Source organism: Chelonia mydas, chromosome 5, assembly GCF_015237465.2.
Source record: "Chelonia mydas isolate rCheMyd1 chromosome 5, rCheMyd1.pri.v2, whole genome shotgun sequence".
NCBI lineage: Eukaryota > Metazoa > Chordata > Testudines > Cheloniidae > Chelonia > Chelonia mydas.
In genome coordinates, this window is record NC_051245.2 from 78,540,919 (window position 1) to 78,562,990 (window position 22,072).

The 22,072-nt window shown below is 41.2% G+C and overlaps 1 protein-coding gene across 4 annotated transcripts in view; it reads right to left on the reverse strand.

The window, feature by feature from the left end:
* Positions 1-1,245: 1,245 nt before the first annotated feature.
* MARCHF3 (membrane associated ring-CH-type finger 3) overlaps positions 1,246-22,072 on the reverse strand; it is a 94,111-nt gene continuing 73,284 nt past the window's right edge. For 3 of the 4 annotated variants that reach the window (XM_037901650.2, XM_007060853.4, XM_043547162.1), the window contains 2 exons: positions 7,013-7,222; positions 1,246-1,721 (listed from right to left, as the gene is read on the reverse strand). In XM_037901650.2, coding sequence (XP_037757578.1) covers positions 1,563-1,721; positions 7,013-7,222 — 369 coding nt within the window. In that variant the 3' untranslated portion in view covers positions 1,246-1,562. Of the gene's footprint in view, positions 1,722-3,096; positions 6,555-7,012; positions 7,223-22,072 lie in introns of those variants that run through there. The other variant, XM_043547164.1, reaches the window with a different exon arrangement.

Consider the following 22,072-nt stretch of genomic DNA (forward strand, 5'->3'; position numbering starts at 1 on the left):
AAGAAAATCTATTATTACAACTCCAAATACATGTGAGCTTGCGACAGCACAAAGCATGGCTGATGGGTTTGTTTGTTGCTAGAGCTTTGTATTTAAATAGCTCTATCTTGGCTGACAAAGAACACCCGCATCAGCTTGATCCATCAGAAATATAAATCATTACCTCCTCACAACACACACTTTACCATTTTTCAATTCCTCCGCAGGGTGGGAAACAAAGCAGGGTGGGATTACCCTCATCATGTTCTAGAAATCCTTATTTTAAAATGGCAAATAAGTTACTTATCACTAGCTTGCCAGCAGCATTTAATAGCTTTTAGCTGTAGAAGCATTCAGTACCAAATGAGTCTTCCCACATAACTACATATCCCTTATTGCATAATGTGAGAGCCAAAATCTAAGAGTCAGTGAATGAATTGATTTAAAAATATAAAAATAAAGGGGATGGTTGAAAGCAGGAAATACTACCCAGGAATACAACTTAATATTCAGATTCAAAATTCAGTGTGGTCATAATAGCATGTAGTGTTTTACATTTTATAAAGAGCCTTAGTCTCAATGCTACAATGAGAGAGTTTATATACTCCACTAAATTTACCTGTCAAGCTGAAAATTCAGCATTTCTAGAGTAAGGCTAATTGTTATGCAAGACATGTTCAGGCTTCCAAGGAAATGTCTAATGATCTACTAATTCATTATGTATGCAAAGTCCCCCTTACAAAATTAATTAATAGGGCCAAATTTAGCTCAGGGATAAATAAAAAGTAACTCAACTCTTTAGTTACACCAGTGTAACTTTAGTGCAGAATTTGGGGTTAATTTGCTCCTTCCAAATGAAAAGGAAATAACCCTGTAACTGAGTCCTTTTTTGGGAACTGCTTTATGAAATATTTTTGACTTGGAAGATTATTGCAATCTGTGAGAGACTTTGTTTTTCATTTTGCATTTTTCTTATTAGAAAAAAATATTTTCTCTCAGGTTTTCACTACCAAACAAGAAATGGAAGAGAATGCTTTTTAATGGGTTTTTATGATAAATAGAATGCCCATTTGTAGAACGCACCTTAAAAACATTTTTAATAATCCAAGATTAGTATAAGATGCACTTCAAATAAAACTAAATGTAGCACAATTTCCTTCTTGTAATGCCGTCTCCTTTGAGTCAGTAAAATAAAATATTTAGGACTGGTTCCTGTCCAGATACCCACAGAAATAATACTGTTAAAATAAAGAAAGCACTCTGAAATTTGTTTTTGCATTGTTAATTATCATAGTTTTAATATTTTTAAACAATAATAAAAAAGGAGGGCTTGCATCACTGACAAGGCAGATATTAACATGAGTTTGTAGAATTCCATACAGTATCTGCTAAATAAACATGTTTGGCAGCTTAGCAAATATCATATGATTGCAGCATCCATGATTTGAATTAAAACAGTGATTTCTTCATCTGTAAAGAGTTTGTAAATCGGAATAGCACTGTACCAGGTTCTGGATGGAATCAGAGCCCATGGGTTTAAGAAAGTCTATTTAGTGCATGACTCCAGTGCAGAACTGTCAAAATCAAACGATTGTCTCCTTTGAGTTCCTTTTGACTGAATGAAGGCCCAGCAATGACTGCTGGTTAGAAGGAACGCTGACAGATTTTGGAATTAGGAGTATCACCCTCTGATTGGTCCGACGCCATTCATTGTATAATCTACAGTGGTACCTAAATGACACCTGGTGGAAGATCAGGAGAGAACAGATTATACATTTTAAAAATACTTGGTGTCCTAGAATGAAATAAATTAGAAACAAGACATAAACACCCTCAGGGAAAATTAGAAGCCAGCTTGGGGGTCTGCAAAAAATTTTAAATCAAAGTGGGGGTTGCTAAAGTTTGAGACCTGCTCTTCTATCTGTAATGAATTGTACTGAATGCTAGTATGTTTATTTTCAGCTCCCCTGTGCTACCCATCCCCATTAGCTGCTGTCTACTCATTCCCAACAAAGAGCTTCCTGTTACTACTTTAATCCTCCCATGATATCCCTACCTATCCTTTCCTGACCTCCAGGGTCATGTATTACCAGCCTAATGGTTGGATAAAAACAGTAGCGAGAAGAAAATCTGAGGCTAGAGACCATGCTTGCACAGACTGCATCACAAGTATTTAAGCAGCAGGGAAGTGCAGTTGCTCGGGACAAAACCTGGGCCAGAGTCCATTCCTATCTCCCCGCAGCTGGAAGCACTCTCAATCTTACAAACTAGTTAGCTCCCCTATCTGGGAAGAAGCCACTTCTGTAAGAGTTAAATTATTGGCAGCAACTTGGAAACACATGAATCTGATATACAGTTTAATGCTGATGGTTGAGACACTGATAGTAACTTCATTGTGAAGATCAGCAAGTAGCTCACAGGTAGGCACATACATAAATAATGACTGAGGCTTATGCTCTCCTGCTTTGGTCCCCCCCTGCCCTTTTTTTCCCCCAATTAATGTGTCAGATTCAAGACTCCACAGAAGATACAGTAGTTAAGCGCCATGTTGCAGAACTGCCAGTTCTCACCATGGTAGCATGAGTATTTCATTTTAGGGAGCTGTTTGGGTTGTTTTTTTTAAGTTGCTCAGGATCTCCAGAAAAGCTGGTGCTTGCTTATGACTTTTACCTGCATTAAAAAGGGCCACCTTTGTTTTCAGTGGAATTGAAACCAGACTGCTCTCAGGTGAGATGGCCAACGTTTCCCTTCATATTTTGCAAGAGGAAGTGGGGGTTGCAGTTGTAAAGATAGGCACTAGTACTCCATATTTTGAATGAGTTTGAAGCCAGATTAATGTCGGTACAGATGACCACTCTTATTCACTAGGTGTGGCCTAGGCCTGAGACCGTGAGGGGGGAACATGTTACAAAGAATGAGACTGTTGGGGAGGTGGCGGGGGAGAGGGGAACTTGAAGGAAGGCTATGGGGATGAGGAATATATGAGAGCAGACTGGGAGTAGCGGGAGACTAGAGAGGAAGGCACAGGCAGAGGATTGAGTGGCTGCCAGGAAAAGGAAGGGAGCAGGTGAGTGACAGCAAAAAAAAAAATGGAGATAGAAAATGGCAGTAACTCACCCTAGGGATAAGGAGAGGTAAGTGGAGGTCCCCTCTGAGAAGAGAAGGAAAGGCCCACATTTTTGTGTCTATCCATTTTCAGCCAGAAATTATCAACAAACTGGGTGTATGGCTTCCAAACATTATCTAAAGACCCACTGCAGTTTCAACTGGATGCAGAACACTTCACTTCCTGCCTTTACATACATGTTTAGCAATAACATTGTGTTAAAAGCTATTGTGTTCCATCTCTCTCATGGATGCACTAGCAGTAGTGAGAGAAGTGATTGTGGCGTAGATACTGCCAGCTGACGGCAGTTTTTGCACACACAATTACCTTATATGCATTTAGCACTGAAGGCAATGGTATCAGACCCTTCATTTGTGAAGCGTATTGGTAATATATGACAATAATATAGTACTCTTGAGCCATGGGTGGGAACTGCCTGTGTACTGTTGACAGACACTTTATTTGTCATTGATTTTTATGCAACTGCGCCACTTCTGTAGATCACTGCTATCCAAGAGATATGGAGTGAATTGAAGACACTATATCTGGAGGTGACATGCAGTCTGGGGGGAGGGAGGGACAGTAGGAAGGTACTGCTGTTGTTTACACTGAGCTTGCAAAACATTCAGTCTACGGGCTGCGTAACTGTCAAAGGAGGCTACTCATGTCCTTACTCTAGGAGCTGCAAGTAAGCATCCAGGGCTGATTGCCAGGAGGATTTGGGGAATATAAATAACTTATTTTAAGTGATGCAAATGTCTCCTTCGAAGCTGTCTTGAGTTAGCTATCTCAATATAAAAATCCTAGTGGAGACAAGGCATACACAGTGTTTATCTCAGTACAGGTAATCAAGGTCAACCTTATATTTCCCCACCTGTGGTTTACCTCAACTAGCTACTATGTCTGCCTTCTCTCTACTAGGATTTTACACTGACAATTATCTAGTGTAAAAACACAGCTTTTTGCAGTGGAGACATAGCCTATATCTCCATTTTCACTGAACACTTCAACGTGGAACTCCTGAGGTGCTACATAAAATGTATGATTTTACATCAATCGCTGGCATAGTAAGCATCTGTTTGTCTTTGGACTTGGATAGCAAGGGTTGGGGGAATCCAGCTTCAAAGCTCACTTAAGTGCCTTGTGAACTCATTCAGATAAGCATTTGCTTTTAATATTTTTAAACAGCAATTACATTGTTTTGCAAACTAGAGGATTAAAATAATACTCTGATATACTCCCTATCCAATCCCACAGAAGTCGGGCACTACTCAGGATGTAAATCAAAGCAGAATTTGGCCCTAAATTCTTGGCTTAAATAGAAGGCTTCCAGACCCAAGATGCAGATCTTCCTACTCGAGAACACAAGCATTTTTTGTGTATAGGTCACAGAGATATTGACTAAATTCAGAAGAAAAGCAATAGTCTTTCTGGGACACTTTGGCTGTTAAATTTGCAAGGAAGCAATTTTACCCTATTCCTAAGAACCTCTCTACCAAAAAAGTATCTCCTGTTGTCAGTCCATTAAGCTCTGGTTCACTGAGGTGTAGTGGTGTAAATAACCCATATGCCAGTTTTGGATTATAGAGAAAATTAAACTGATTTGTTGGAAGTAAACTGAAATTTTATTTTTTTTCCCCCAGAATCCCAAGGAGCATCACTGTGCTGCACATATACTTTATCCTGCACTGATAAGAATATTCCCTCCATGGCTCTCTAACAGAGCAGTACAGATTCTCCTATGTTCCTGTCTTTCAGATTCAGATCCGCTGATGGTGCTTTTTATTCTGTTAACACGAAGATTTGCAATATAGTGCTATATAGAGGTGCATGGTACTCTGTAGCAAGAATAAAGATAATAGGGCCAAGATTTTTCAAAAGTGATGTGATTTTTGTGTTGTGTTTTCAGCTTCACACACTTGAGATGGGCTTGATTTTCAGAAGCTGAGTGGCCAATACCATCTGAAAGTCAAGCCCTTTTTAAGGTGCTTTAGTTAGGCAGCCAAAATCATAGTCGCTTTTAAAATCTTGGCCTTTCCAGAGGAACTTACTGTCTTGCTAATAAAAGTATTCTAAAATGCTTTGCAGATAGACAGTGCCTTTCAGCTAAGCATGTCAAGCCACCTTACAAAACTATTTGTCTTACACCCTGTCTGGTACAGAAACATTACAGCCATAGCCTAGATGGGGAAAACTGAGGCACACAGCACCTAAGTGATGTGCTCAAACTCTTCTGTGTAGCAGTGCTGCAATAAGATTCCAGTCCTGGCTACTTGGCTTCCTTCTTTTAACCACTTAATTTACTTCCTCCTAAATGGGAGTGGTTGCTGTTCTGCAAGCTGAGATACTTTGCCTGCTGCCCTGAGTAATATAGTAGAAATAGATGTAGATTTCTCCCCTCTTCCTCCCCCCCTCGCCCCCCGGTAGAAAAACTACAACTAGGGGGCCATAGTGCACTGAAGGTGGTATATTTTAGTTAAACTGATTGAGCTAGGTATTGATATCAGGCTCATCACCACAATATCTAAGCACCTACCCAAACTTTGAAAGAGAGACACACACTTCTTTCCATACCCCTAAAGGAGAAACCCTTTTTTAAAACAAACAAGTGATTTTTAAATGTTATTGGTAAGAATAGCCCTACCCAAGTCGTTTTTAGTAGCTGCAGTTAATTGTTGTAGTAGTTATTTAATGGGCACCCCCAGGAGTCCATGCACCAAGAATAATGAAATCTAATTCTGTAGCCAACCCCTACTAATATTTCTGAAATTAAGAAACAAATCAGGCCCCAGTTGGGCTTTCAAGGTGACTTGGATGTATAGTACAGAAGTATCTTAGTGATCATTTGAAATCTACAAGCTCTGTAAGGTAGCCTGAGGGGTAGCATCAAATACAAAAACACTCTGCTGCCTAACTTTGAGTGTGCTTCCAGCCTAGTGTGTTTACACACTGAAGAATTAAGCCACACTTACCAGAGGGAAATGTTACCTGTTTCCTTTGGTGAGTTGCTGCAAAGAGCAGCACTGAGGGAGAAGGGAGAAACTGCAGACATTTTGGGCAACATTTCTGAGCTGCATGTGTTTTCTTGGGAGAGCTCCCACATTGGCCCGCAATCACGAGTATCAGTAACACTGCTGCCAATACCACAAATGGAATGAATGTTGCCCAGAGCTATTGCTTGCTTCAGGTTGCCTGCAGCCTCAGTGATGCAACATGGTGTTGTCTTAGGGCTTGTTGGCTGCACTGGAGTTTTTTAGCACGAGTGTGGGTGCACTGCATGGGGGTGGCTATATTGGTTCAGCCACCTTCTAGCACGGCCAAACTCATGCATTCTGTTCCCATTTGGAGGGATATCACAAGAGCTCAAAATGGGCCTATTTTTTATATAAATGAATGCTTAGATTCTGGAGCACCATCCTGCAGCAAGGTGTGGATTCCGTGGCAAATTCCATGGCAGAATACATGGGGCCTAGAGAAGCAGGGATATGAAAAATATTCTACTAAGATTAAATTTTTACACAAACTCAGCACTTTGAAAAGTATGTGCACGCATAATAGCAGTCAGAAGTCAAATTAGAAGATCATGCTTGTGCCACTGCCAAGTGGCCGCCATTTTTAGGATACAAGGATCCCTCTTAAATCTCCCTCTTCTCTTCCCCATGCAGTCAATGGCCGTTCACACCTGCAACATCTGTCTTGAACTCTTCTCCCCTCAGGCTTGCTTGTTCCCTCCTGCCATCTCCTGTGGTGCACTGAGTCAGTTATTACCAAATACCAAAGGCAAAGTACCTTTAAGGAAGAGTTCTGTACAGTTTAATTGGGATGAAACCTGTAGGGTCCCCTTCAACCATTACTCTAAAAAATCCTATAAAAGGTAATAGAATATGACACACCCTACCACATGATAGTTAAATTAACACTACTTACTAGTGTCCAAAAGAGGTAAATAGTGAAGAGTGCGACAGTGAGTGCAATGAGGCCAACAGCTTCTAGCCTACTACTAAAGTGCAGATGGTCCACCGCTCCCCGCAGACACAACCAGCCAGAGATGGTCGCCAGTGGAGTTATAAACAAGAAGCACACCATGTCTCCAAACAGAGTCCGTTTCTCATGCTGTGGGCCTGGGTTTCTTAGCCACTGCAAAAGGGAATTGAAACAAAAGAAGTGTCAGTAAAATCTTGTTAGAATGGCATAGAAATAAGGCTGTGGTGGCAACAGTTTTTATGGCATCTAGCTACCACATCTTGGAGAGGTAGATTTACTACAGCGACAGAAGAACCCCTTCCATCACTATAATGTCTACACTACTATAGTGCTAGACCAGTGCAGTATTTCTAATGTAGATACACCAGTAATGTCCTAGGGCTAGTCTATACTAGAAAATTAGATAGACCCAGCTATGTCGCTCAGGGGGTGTGAAAAATCCACACCCCTGAGCTGCACAGTTAAGATGACCTAAATCCCCACGTAAATAGCACTAAATCAGCAGAAGAAGTCTAGCTACCGCCACCTGGGACTGTGGATTATCTACACCGATGGGAGAACCTCTCCTGTTGGTGTAGGTAGTGTCGACACGAAAGCACAACAGGTGTCCCGCTGCAGCATTTCAAATGTAGACAAGCTCCTAATCTCAAGGTCACTTAAAGCATTAAAATGTTGAGATGTAGTTTGTATAAAAGATATTATAAAATAAGAGCCTATAACTTTACATTCAAACAGTTCCAGATTACGTTTTGGTTGCTTCTAGAAATGACTGATTATAACCTTCATCTTGTTCAATTTCCTGTAATCAGAAACCATAAGGATAATGCGGGAAACTGAAGGGAACAGGAGTGGGGGGTTCTCCTTTTAAAGGTGCCGATTGAAAGATTTTTGCAAAAATTGTTTGTTTAAAAGGTGACCTACAACGAGAGTTGCTGAGCATCTGCAACTCCCATTGGTCTCAGTGGTACTGCAGATATTCGCCACCTCTCCAAGTAAGGGCCTAAAATGGTAAATTCTTTTTATTTCAACCCTGTGGTCTAAAGGTATGTCTACGCTGCAGTTCTATACCTGTGGCTGGCCCGTGCCAGCTGACTAAGGCTTGAGGGGCTGTTTAATTGCGATGCAGATGTTTGGGTTTGGGCTGCAGCCTGAGCTTTGGGACCCTCCCACCTTGCAGGGTTCTACAGCCTGGGTTCCAGCCTGAATCTGTCTACACTGAAATTAAACAGCCCCTTAGCCCAAACCCCACGAGCCTTAGGCCACTCGTGGGTTTTTAACTGCAGTGTAGATATACCCCTACTGTCTGCAGTTAACCATGCTGTGAGGGGCATTCAGCACATCATTTCAAATTCTGCTTCAGGTTTGGCCTTCCCCTCCCTAAGATGTAGATGGCCAACACACACTATGTGGTGATACTGGCACGCGCCATACTGGGACATTCCATCAAAGCAGGGCGTGGCTGGCTGTGGTGCTGGCATTTGGAGAGGAGGCCTATCCTGAAAAAGGATGGGGGCCGCAGGGCCACACGCACACACTTCACAGTGTTTGCTCTGTGCAGTGTAATTTTTGTAAGGTATAAAACGCCTACACTTGAATTAACAATTGTATTTTACGTTAAGTCAGTGAACATGATTGAGAATTCAAGTGAAGGCAAGCTCCATGGGGATGTTAGGAGGGTTAGTGAGGAAAAGCTAGAGTAGGTTGTGCTTTGCATACAGGCTCACACACTTTACGGCCAGAAAGGTCACCTTGATCATCGAGTCAGACTTCCTGTACATTGCAGGACACAGAACCTCACCCACCCATTCCTGTAATAGACCCCTAGCCTCTGGCTGAGTCACTGAAGTCCTCGAATCATGGTTTAAATATTTCAAGTTACAGAGAATCCACCCTTTACACTAGTTTTAACCTGCAAGTGACCCGTGCCCCATGCTGCAGAGGAAGGCGAAACCTCCCCCAGGGTCTCAGCCAATCTGAGCTGGGGGAAAATTCCTTCATAACCCCAAATATGGCGACCAGTTAAACCCTAAGCATGTGGGCAAGACCCTCCAGCCAGACACCTGGGGAAGAATTGTCTGTAATAACTCAGAGCCCTCCCCCTCTAGTGTCCCATCAGCAGCCATTAGGGATATTTGCTGCTAGCAGTCGCAGATCAGCTACACGCCCTTGTAGGGAGTCTCACCATACCAACCCCTCCATAAACTTATCAAGCACAGTCTTGAAGTCAATTAGGGTTTTTGCCTCCATATGTTAATGCAGGGGTCGGCAAACCTTCAGAAGTGGTGTGCCGAGTCTTCATTTATTCCCTCTAATTTAAGGTTTCCTGTGCCAGTAAAACATTTTAAAGTTTTTAGAACGTCTCTTGCTATAACTCTATAATACTGTATGTAACTAAACTAGTGTTGTATGTAAAGTAAATAAGGTTTTTAAAACATTTAAGAAGCTTCATTTAAAATTAAATTAAAATGCAGGTGGCCAGGACCCGGGCAGTGTGAGTGCCCCTGAAAATCAGCTCGTGTGCCACCTTTGGCACACTCGCCATAGGTTGCCTACCCCTGTGTTAATGACACCCAGCTCTATGGCTCCATATTATCTGAACCAGCTGGTCCAGTGGGACAAACAGCAAAGATTGACTCAAACTGGGTATTGGATGAAGAGAATATGGACAGGGCAATTATTAATTTAACAAGGACATTCCAGGGGTTAGGTTAGAAGCGGGTCTTATAGCGTAAATGCTTTATATTTCAGAAGCTGGTTCTGAACTATGAAGCCAAAACTGCAAATGTATAATCCACTGTAGTGGCTGCATGAATTCAGTCACTGCACTTTCCTCCCAATGTAGCACACCCTTGTTCCTAAATATGCTTCTGTTTAGAGTCTAGTTTTCAGTCTTTTGTTTTGGAAACGTGCACTGTCAACCTACTTTACAGCTAAAAAGTCAAGCCAGCAAATTCTTTCATGAAACTGAAACCTGCACAATGATGCCAGCAAAGTGCTGAGTGGACTATTTGATCCTGACGTATAGAGGTGCTAGTGTGCTGTGAAAGACTGAGCTGTAGGGCCAGATGGTACTGTCAGCTCTGCGCTGCAGCGCTTGATTTGCGCTTTTAAAAAAATAAGATTCAATAAGTCTCAATGGTTTCTACAGTAAATTAAGGATGGTAGATATTCCACGGAAATGGTCATGCTTTAACCAAACTATTTGTTTAGTTCAAAGAAATATTCACACTTTTATCAGTAGATCTCAAAGTGGGCATGCATTACTAGCCCCAATTTACTAAGGGCTTGTCTCCACTGGCACTTTACAGCGCTGCAACTTTCTCGCTCAGGGGTGTGAAAAATCATCCCACTGAGCAAGCAAGTTTCAGTGCTCTATAAAGCGCCAGTGCACCAGTGCAGGGAGCCACGCCCCTCATGAGCTGGGTTTTTTTGAAGAGTGCTGGGAGAGCTCTCTCCCAGCACTCTGCCGTGACTCCAGCAGCACTGCCGTGGCAGAGCTTTAACGGTGCCAGCGTAGGCTAGCCCTAAGTCACAGAGAGACTAAATGACTTGCCTAAACTAACAGAATGAGTCAATGTAAACTCAGGAATAGAACACACAACCCAAACTCTGCCTGATGTGCAATCCAACATTAGATCACAGCTGCCACAAGAAACTAAAGTCAATTTCCAGACACAATTATTAAAAGAATTTTAGTGTGCTCTGGTCATAAGAAATTTTTTTTTTTTGCAGTGGCAATGTCACAAATTTAATCTAGGATAGCATTTCTCAAACTCAGGGTCCGCAAGGGTACTCCAGGGGGTCTGTCGGCCCAGCTGATCAACTGGTCCCCATCCCTCCCTCCCTGTGCCTCCTGCATGCTGGGGAATAGCTGTTCAGCGGCGTGAAGGAGGTGCTGGAGCGGGAACGGGGCACACTCTGAGGGGACAGAAAGAGGAGGGGGCAGGAGTGGACTGGGAGCAGGAAGAGGTGGGGTGGTGATGGGGCCTTGGGCTGAGTGGAGGGGTTTGGGGTCTGCAACATTTTTTAAATCAAAATGGGGGTCCCTGGGTTGCTAAAGTTTGAGAACCACTGATCTAGGTTATCATATACTGGTAACAAAAGTTCAGCAGGGCAAAGGACTGCCTGAATGATATGTAAACAAAGAATTATAAAGCACTTAGATGGATATGATAGGACCAAACCAGGATGGCTTCCATAAAGGAAAAACATGCACCTCTAATTCTAGTAGAATTCTTGGAGTTTGTCAGCAAAATAATAAAGAAGCAGGGGATATGATACCGACTTTCAAAAAGCCTTTGTCCAAGTCCTTCCCAGGAGGTTATTAAGGAAACTAGGTTTCAGAGTAGCAGCCGTGTTAGTCTGTATTCGCAAAAGAAAAGGAGTACTTGTGGCACCTTTTGTTAGTCTCTAAGGTGCCACAAGTACTCCTTTTCTTTTAAGGAAACTAGGTAGTCCTGGGGGGAGAGGTAAAGAACTTTCATAGAACCAGCCTAGAAACAAAACATAAATCAGGAATAAATGGTCAGTTTTTAGCCAGGCAAAAGATTAAGAGTAACGTGCCCCAACTTCAGTACTAGGACTCGTGTTCTTTAATATAGTTATTAATTATCTGAAAACAGTGAAGTGGCAAAATCTGCAAATGATGCAAAATAATGTAGCTTTGTAAAGTCTAGAAGAGATTATGTGGAGCTTCAGAAGGTCCTAAGGAGGCCAGGTGAATGAGTAGCATGATAGCACATGCAAATGCAATGTTGACAGATGCATAGCAGTGCAGACTGGAAGGAATCAGTTGAAATATTTGTACACATTACTGAGTTCCAAAGTAACTGAAACCACTCAAGAAAAAAAGACCAGGAGTCCATGTGGACAATTCAATGAAAACTTCTGCTCAATGTGCAATGACAAATTAGAGAAGCAAACAAACAGGCTATATAAAGAATGGGTTAGAAAATAATACTGAAAATATCAGAGTGTAGTTTAATAGATGAAGTCTTCATTGGCATACAGTTCTCGATTCTGGTCACCCTATCTCAAAAAAGATATAGCTGAAATAGAAGAGGTCCAGAGACGTGCAACAAAAATGATCAGAGGCCTGGAGAGACGTCCAGATGAAAAGAGACTAGGAATGCTGGAATTGTGTAGAAAGGGAAAAAGTCAGAGGGTATAAGATAGAAATACAGAAAATAATGAATGTTAGAGAGAAGGTAATTGGGTGCTCTCATTTACCCGTTCATATATGAGAACCAGGGGATATCCAAGGAAAATAATAGATAAATTAAATTAAAAAAATAAAGAGGAATTTTTTTTCATACAACACATAATTAGCTTATGGAACTTCAGTGCCACAAACTATATTTGAGTCAAACAGCCTAGTAAGATTCAGAAAAAAATATAACATTTACATGGAAATTGAAAACATCCTCTATTATAGTAAAGAGCTATATTTTTTTCTTTTTTTTAGAAGGGAGCTAAAGCCTCATGCTTTAGATCATATGCCAACCACTAACTGACAAGGTTTAGGAAGGCAATTTCGCCATGGGAAGGTTATTTAATAATTGCCCACTTCAGGATTTCCTGTACCTTCCTATAAACCACCTGGTTCTGGCTGCTCTCAGAGACAGGATACCAGATTAGACAGACCACCACTCTATTGTGCTATTGCAGGACCTACAGTCTTATGCCCGCAGTGACACATGTAAAAGTTCTTAGGCAGCACAGGTGTAAGTGATTAGCACGTACTAATCAATTCAGCTGATGCACAAGGAGGACCAGAATCCAACCCACTTCCTCTTATCTCCACTGTGCAAAGAGGAGCGAACAGTAGTAAACATTTATATCCCATCAGTAGGCACGCTGACAGACTGACAACACCCAGGGATCTTTTGTGTATGAATGTGCCATTTTTCCATAGTTACTTTTCAAAGCAGAGTTGAATTTTAAGTTGTCATCTACCTTGCCAGGGTATGTCTACACTACCTGCCGGATCAGCGGGCAGTAATTGATCCAGCACAGATCGATTTATCGTGTCTAGTCTAGACACGATAAATCGACCCCTGAGCGCTCTCCCATTGACTCCTGTACTCCAGCTCTGCGAGAGGTGCAGGTGGAGTTGACGGGGGAGGAGCAGCAGTCAACTCACTGCAGTACGTCGATCTAAGTACGTCGACTTCAGCTACGTTATTCACGTAGCTAAAGTTGCATAACTTAGATCGATTCTCCCCCCCGCCCAGTGTAGACCAGGGCTATGTCATCTTCAAAGCTGTTCAATTAACATAGACTTGACTGGCTTCATGTGACTCCACATATTTCAAGTAATTTAAAGATCCAAATACAAACTCCAGCACTCATGAATCTGTGGATTTGTGACACTCCTGGAGGACTTTATGTCTACAAGCCAATTAATGGATTACAATGAGACAAATCTCTGACCAGCATAATTTTGCTCCAAAACCATCCCTGGTATTTAAAAGGAAAACTTCACACACACACAGGTAGCGATATGAAATTTCCAAAGATCCCCTTTCAACATAAATATTCTGAGAAATGATTTGACCTCATCAAATAATTTGAAACTTCAGACTCCTGAGCTGAGCAAATGGGCAAAGTTTCCTCTTAATTGGTTTACTTCATCACGTCAGAGCAAACATTACAAAACGCAGAACTGTATTCCTGAAATGTAAGATTGGGCTTGAGGCATTTTGTGGTATGTCTCATGATCATGAAGTCCTACACTTAGGAAAAGGAAATAAGCAGAAACTGGAGACAGATATCTGGAAGTAGCATCTTGGGCATACTTTGGTAGGGGGGAGGGCAACAGCAAACTAAATAAATACAGCTGCTAGCAGAAAGAGCATTGGTAGTAGCCTCTCCAGAGTTAAGGCCTCCCACTGGGCAAACATTTACTCACATGCTTAGCTTCAATTAGATGACTTCGCTAAAGTTAAGTACATGCCTAAGTGTTTTCAGGATCAGGGCCTAAGGTTGCAGCCAGCTTCCATTATAAAGCTCTATTTTGGTTCCCCTATATTGGAAAATTAGGAAAATTGCCAGACTTACTCTGGAGGCAAAGAAGATTCTACAACCTTCAAGGAAAATCCACCAAGCTGTTTTTGAGTTACAGGTACTTAAATAGCTACCCTGATGTGAATTTTTGCCTGTTTTTCCTGATACTTGTTTCCCCTCAGCTAAAAAGCAGCAAACCTTCCAAGCAGCTCATGCTCCTTGAAAGCTGAGACACCAGCTATACTTGTAGAAAACAGATTGTAATCAGGCAAAGTTAACAATTTTCTGTTGTGGTTAGTCCCTCCTTTTGTTGAGGTCAGTGGGAAGTGTTTTGCTTTTGATGTAAAGATTGACACTATGTAGATCTGTGAACGTGTTATTGTCAATGGGATTGTTTCACTTTAGGAAGTGTGTAGATGACAAGTAACAAACAGGTTCCTTTAACGCAGTTGATAGAGGGCCTGTGCTTCTGGAGGTAGAGGGTAAGGGTTTCAAGGCTTTGCAGCTGGATGTAGTTTTATTACGGCGAAGCAATAGCCTCTTCAAATATAAGTTTGTAACTATACGTCTATTATAAGGCTGTGCTTCAGCTTTCTTTTAAGTGCTAGTATCCAATCCCCCACACGCCATTTAAAAAAACCTCATGCATTCATATATTTAGGTTTGCCTCATTCCCAGTGAGAATGTTTTCTGAGTATTTGGAGGGAGCTGAGTAAGAATACTGTGGAGTTACAAGACAATGTAATCACTAAAAATGTCTCCTTTTGGAAATATTTGCAAAGTATTGGTTTATTTGTGCCTGTCTGCCCAATTAAATTACAGCACAAAAACGGACACATTGGTAAATTCTGACATTGGCTCAAGCAGGAGGCAGTTTTAAGGGAAGGAAGAATAAAATAATGATGAAACTGCTTTTTATTTGAAAACTGGACTGGATTCTCTGTAGATGAAGTTGATGGCGTCTAACCAAGGTAATAGAGCATATTTTCATTGCTGAACTGCGAAAAAAACCAGGGCTACTTCCCTAAAGGGGAAACACACTCCATTTGCATTTCTTCTCAATTGATGAGAATGGTTTTTTTATTATGTGGGCAGTGTAAGATCTGATGTCCTTTACTCTAGTTCATTTCTTTTCACGCCTGAGCCTTGTAAATGACACGTAATGTTTTTGCATCTCCCTCTCCGGTAAGTATTCTGAGCCCTCCCTCCACCCAGGTTTTCCTGTCTCATTCATATCTTCACACCCAAGTACTACAAGAGAGCCAGAAAGGGGTTGAGGAAAGTCAGAAGAGAAAAATGCTGTAACAGCAGACTTCTGTAACGAATATGAGAGTTATTTTTTTGTGTTGTTCCAAGTTGCCTGAGCCTCTGACTTGCTTAGGTTTCAGAGTAACAGCCGTGTTAGTCTGTATTCGCAAAAAGACAAGGAGTACTTGTGGCACCTTAGAGACTAACCAATTTATTTGAGCATAAGCTTTCGTGAGCTACAGCTCATTTCATCGGATGCATACTGTGGAAAGTGTAGAAGATCTTTTTATACACACAAAGCATGAAAAAATACCTCCCCCCACCCCACTCTCCTGCTAGTAATAGCTTATCTAAAGTGATCACTCTCCTTACAACGTGTATGATAATCAAGCTGGGCCATTTCCAGCACAAATCCAGGTTTTCTCTCCCCCACCCCACACCAACAGGAGAGTGGGTTTGTGTGTGTGCGGGGTGGGGGAGAGAAAACCTGGATTTGTGCTGGAAATGGCCCACCTTGATTATCATACACATTGTAAGGAGAGTGGTCACTTTAGATAAGCTATTACCAACAGGAGAGTGGGTTTGTGTGTGTAATAGCTTATCTAAAGTGACCACTCTCCTTACAATGTGTATGATAATCAAGGTGGGCCATTTCCAGCACAAATCCAGGGTTTAACAAGAACGTCTGGGGGGCGGCGGGGTGGGGGTAGGAAAAAACAAGGGGAAATAGGTTACCTTGCATAGTGACTTAGCCACTCCCAGTCTCTATTCAAGCCTAAGTTAACTGTATCCAATTTGCAAATGAATTCCAATTCAGCAGTCTCTCGCTGGAGTCTGGAAAACTTCAAATCCAGACTCCAGCGAGAGACTGCTGAATTGGAATTCATTTGCAAATTGGATACAGTTAACTTAGGCTTGAATAGAGACTGGCAGTGGCTAAGTCACTATGCAAGGTAACCTATTTCCCCTTGTTTTTTCCTGCCCCCCAGACGTTCTTGTTAAACCCTGGATTTGTGCTGGAAATGGCCCACCTTGATTATCATACACATTGTAAGGAGAGTGATCACTTTAGATAAGCTATTACCAGCAGGAGAGTGGGGTGGGGGCAGGTATTTTTTCATGCTTTGTGTGTATAAAAAGATCTTCTACACTTTCCACAGTATGCATCCGATGAAGTGAGCTGTAGCTCACGAAAGCTTATGCTCAAATAAATTGGTTAGTCTCTAAGGTGCCACAAGTACTCCTTTTCTTTTTCCCCATTGAGAGTGGCTAGTAAATGGTATACATACAACTTGAAGAGATTTAAAAAAATTAAAAAAAAGTTAGGGTGCTGAAGTGTTTATTACCTTAGCAGTCAATGAAAGCTGTATGTTAAGATAGATTTCTCTTTATAATACTCGTTATAAATTAAGAATACTGATAAACTGCAATGCTGCTCAAAAAGATGCCTATCTGCCTTTGGCCCCAAGGGGCCATTCCCGCAGGTGGGGATGACTGGGACATAAAATCACCCCCGCCACACCCTTTTCCTCTGTCATCTCTCTATGGCAGAGGAGTCTGGTGGGAGGGAAGGTGACAAAGCTGCTACAATGGCACTGTACCTCTCACTCTTTTTATTCAAGGGGAATTCTGAAGTGTCCAAAGCACCAGGTTTACAGCTGCTTTGCACTGCCTGTGTGGATTCAAGAATCAGGCCCCGGAGGTGAAATCTTGGTCCCATTGAAATCAAATGCAAAATTTCAATTGAGTTCACTGGGCCAGGATTTCAATCCCAGTGTCTTATTACTGCACAGTTACTTAGTACAGGTTAATCAGGGTTAGCTGTTGTACCGCTCTTTGCTTCTTAGCACACTGAGTCAATCTCTGTTTCAGGCAAATATATTAGTTGTCCATGATCACTTTTTCTCTAGCCAGTTTTTTCTGTGCTCCCTTTTCTTCTCTTTGAAAGGAGTTCAAATAATCTTGCAGCACATCCTTTATTCCCCTTAGAACTATGTAATGAAGTTATCTGCTCTCTTGCCCTAATGCTGTCTTGCCAAATACAGATTCTCTGACTTTTTTCAGAATGAATTGAATGCTGCTTGTTGTTGACTATGCATCTGAAACATTTTCCTTCTGGTCTTGAGAGTTATCCTTTTGCTAACTGTGTTAAACATCTCCTGGTGTTCCTCTGTTCCAGTAACTGAATACTAGCCTTCTGCTTCACTGAGCAGCAGAGAGATAAAATGCACAGAAAGAACCCCAAAGGATAAAAAGATAGAGAGACACTCAAAGCCCTGCACAGAAAGTCAATTCAGATTTCAGCACAAAGCTTCTAAAAGTTTTTAATTATTATGCAAACTCATCTTAATCCTTTCATGCCCAGAATTAGTTTTTTCCTATCACAAGCTCCATTGCTAACGATGGGCTGGCAGAGAATAAGAAGTTCACATCTATCCAATATTACTATGCTCATGTTATCTTTACTTGATTCTTCACTAGCCCACACTGTTTACTTATGTTTCACTTTTTAAAATTAACACATCTAAAGTGCTATTTCAATTGGTCTGATTTAAAATATATGGCAAGAACTTCTAAAGTCAACAGTCAAAGTGTAGTGTAAATTTAAATTCAAGAGGGAACATAGCAAATAGAACTGTAAATCAGAATACATCATTATCCAAATTTCTGTTGTTAAGATGAGATATACTTTGACTAGCATATTTTCCAGGGCTTTAAAGGCAATGCTACTCAGATCCATATGGTGCACACAAAATGCTTTTAAATTTCTAATCTCCCCATGTTTATGCACTAATGTATCTGCTTTCCTTGCACCCTCCTATAGTATTTGGATGCATTTTCAGTATTTCATCTACTGCTGTTGCAATGATGGGCATTAAAATGACACAAGAGGAACAAGATGATGTTACATATCCTCAGCGTAACATAGCTGGAGATTGACTGAGCAGAATCTTGATGCATTATACTTTTTGCTTAAATACAGTTAATCTGTTTGAGATTAGAAAATAATCCAATAGAAAATACAGGGAGCCACCTCAGTCTCTCTTCTAACTAAGGCTTCACTATCATAACATTATAATAGTTTGGTACAAACAATGCTAGTTCTTTGAACAGATGTCGATGCCCAGGGTGCTCCCTTGAATTATTAACTGTCTCTTGTGCTGATGGAAATACAGCATTGACTATTATGTAGGCAGGAGAAAAGTACATGAAATAAGAGAAAAATCTTACATGGGTCTGACCTAAATATCCGAAGGTGTTAAGCTAAGTCCTGGATGTTCTGCAGAGCAACATATAAAAGGGCACACTCATAGTGTGCTTGTCCAGTGAGCTGTAATTTAAAAAAGGTACAAAGAGGTTTCAGTGTAGCAAGATGAACTCTTATGTACTGCTATCCAGCAGCACTGCAAACATGCTGGGTCTTCAGCACTCTTTAAAAAGTTTTCTATATGATAAAACACCTTCAAAATACTTATCCATCATGTGACTTACTGTATATCTCATTAATTTTTATAACTGAAATGTGTGAAAACAGGCCCCAGTTTCAATGTGGCTAAAACCTTCACAGCCTATAGGGAACAAATGCCCTTTAAATTGTTCACAAAATTCTTATCAAGCAGCTGGGTCTGTTAAAGGAAAAAGAAATGAGGAAATCTAATCTCTCCTACCATGAAATATACCGCCATGCCTTTTTGATCCAAAAGGAAGATCAAAACATCATGTGAAGCTTTTCTTCTGAATTTCCATTTTCCAAATCCTATTTCTTAATAACTTATTGCACATTTCAGCTGACCCGATGGCTCTCTTCTAAATGTACTGCTCAACAAGCTAAGAGAGTCAAGCACAGAGCAGGAAATGGGGAGGAAGCACATACTTTAAAACCCCTACTGGATAGAAAGCCGTGTGGCTACGGCATTCACCTGAGAGGTGGCCAATCCCTATTCAAATCCCTTCTTTTTTCTAGGAGTAATGGGGACTTGAACCAGAGATCTCCCACATCCTGAGTGAGTACCCTAATCCCCTAGGCTAATGGTCATAAGGGAGGGTCTTCTGCCCTGGCTACTTAGTGTGAATGAGGGGGGCCTGATCCAATAGGCGCACTCAGAGGCAGCCAACCAGATTAGGCTCCCACACACCTACCTTCCCTAGTTCGTGAATCGCTCTGGGGCTTAGGCTGTAGATAAGCACCCAGGCATTTAGAGTAAGGCAACAGTGCACATGCCCAGAGGCAAGGGTGGATTGGGGGTGGGGCCTGGGGCAGAGCCGGGGGTCGAGTACCCCCAGCACATAGGAAAATCAGCGCCTGTGGCACCAAGTGAATTTAGGGACCTAGGTGGGTCAGTGGCTGCCAAGTGGGAGTTCTGCAGATCACAGTGGTACCGACAAGCGGGACTCTGGCACCTAAGGATCTTTGTGGATCACATCCTAAGTAAATTTACTTTTACTTTTGTTCCATTAGATGATGCATTTGTTTGAGATCCCTCCAGTTAGTCACAAAGTACATCAGATCCACTCACATCAACTATCACATAATGGATTTATTCCATGTCCAGAGTAATACTAGAGGTTTTTCAAGGTGAAGCCAATCAATCTTCTGACAAACAAGGGAATATCTGGTTTCTTTCTTTCTTTTTTAAAAAAGAAGAAAATTACTAACAAGACTGAAAAAATCTAGTGAATCCAACAGCTGTTCTGATCACACTGTTACAAATGCAGAGGAATCTTCTGGTGCTATAATAATAAACTACACATGGGAGCAATATGGCGGAATGAGCCGCTAAACCGCTTATTGCTCAGTTCACTTTAAACCTGCCACCCCCAACTTCTCTAGGGTGTTAAGAGCTTGAGTGGTCTTCAAGGGTGTGAAACTTTCAGCTCAGACACGGTAAATATCTGTTTGTTTTTGTTTAAACCATTTCCCTTCCATGGTTAAGCAATATAACAGGCAGTGCTCAAGCTAGGAGAGGGATGAATAAGGAGGATATAATCCAGGCCCTTTTCTTAGTTGCTTTCTAAGAAAATGGTTTAACCTTTCTTCCAAAGGGAAGAAGATTCAGTTTTTCTTTACAGAAAAATCATTAGGTTAGACTAGGTGTGTGCACTGTTTTCAAGAAGCAATATATTAAACTTTAAGCTTCGTTTATACTCATGATAAAGATATGAATAGAAATAAAGATAACTTGTGATATTTTCTAGTTGGATTTGTCCTTTTGCTCAAAAGCCAGATATTTTCCCTTTTTATTACTTTGTTCCTTCCAACTTTAATTCATTGTGATCTTACACCAAAAAAGTGGTTTGAGATTAAATGAGGATTTAAACTATTTTAAAAAATGGTGCATTCATTATACCCTTTTCTTCACATCATTGTTGATCGCCCTATAAAAACCTCTAGGGAGGTGGTAGTTAAAGATCAAGTAAACATTGCATAATAAAAAGTAAAATGGTAACTAACAATGTGTACCACTTTGAAATGTGCTTGGACCTGCTTCTCGGCTCTCCTTCAAATGAGAAACCAAAGACAATTTTTAAAAAAGGTTACTTTTTGTCAAAGAGAGAGAGAGAGAGGTCACTTCAGCATGGGAGATCAAACAGCTAGCCTCCCCCAGCTCTGAAAGAGTTAGATTTCGCTCTCAAGTTGTGCCTCATCATTAACTCTGAAAAATGTCACACTCCATTTGTACAATGAAAATTTCATGAGCAGTCATAGTGAGGACAAAGTTGAAACAGGCTGGACCCTAAAATCTAGCTGTTTGTTTCACACGGTCTCAAGGTCATTCATCTTGTTTCTTAGGAGGCAAATTCACAATGGTAGGGACGTCAAACCACAAACAGATCTATGTTGTTGCACCTTGCTTGATTCAGGATCAGAATGGATTGATAAGAAAATGTCACCTTTATTGAGTATAGCCAAATGATGATGATTTTGCTGTTTAGTCATTATTAGCCTGGGAACATCCAAAATCAGCATTTCTCAAACTGTGAGGCTTGAGTCTTGTTCAGTTGCTCAGACAAGCCACTGGAAAACAGGGGATAGGACTGAGCCAGAAAAAAGGATTCCTCCCCCTCCTGTTATGACTTGACAAAACTATAGCTCCTAGTATTCAATACTGAACATGTACAACCTAGCAGAAGATCTTTGCTTTGCTGAACCCAAGAAAGACTAAAGAAGCTGCTGTGTTCTCATGTTTAAAACTGGTCCAACACAAAGCATCACTGGTAGTCCCTGGAGAAGATCGCCCACTCCCATCCAATTGGGCCGATGTAATTTTTTGCAATCAGATAAATGATGAGATTGGTGGATGTAGAACCTACCTCCTGCTGCTTATGAACTAGATGGGGAAAAAATTTTTTTTTTCCCGTTTATATTGTCAGTTTTTCCATGTAAACATACAGTACTAATTCAAAATCAGCCACACATGAAGCATGTACAGTACTTGATCAAACCTCTGTGTCCCCAACCAACATGAAATAAGATGTTTCTCACTATTCTCATAAAGAACTCAAAGCCTTTGCAGCTTCACTGAAGCAAAAGAAAGGCTGTGAATTTTGGGTGTTGGCAGCTGGGGGCAGGAGTGCAGGAATAGCAAAACCTTCATTTTGAAGCAATTCAGTTTTAATTACACAAGGGACTCAAATTTCACAATATTTCAGAAGTCAAAATAAGGGAGACGCAAGCTTATCAGCCAAGTCAAACCCATATCTTGACTGCTTTTTACCACAAGACCAGGCAATTTTGTACATTAATTAAGC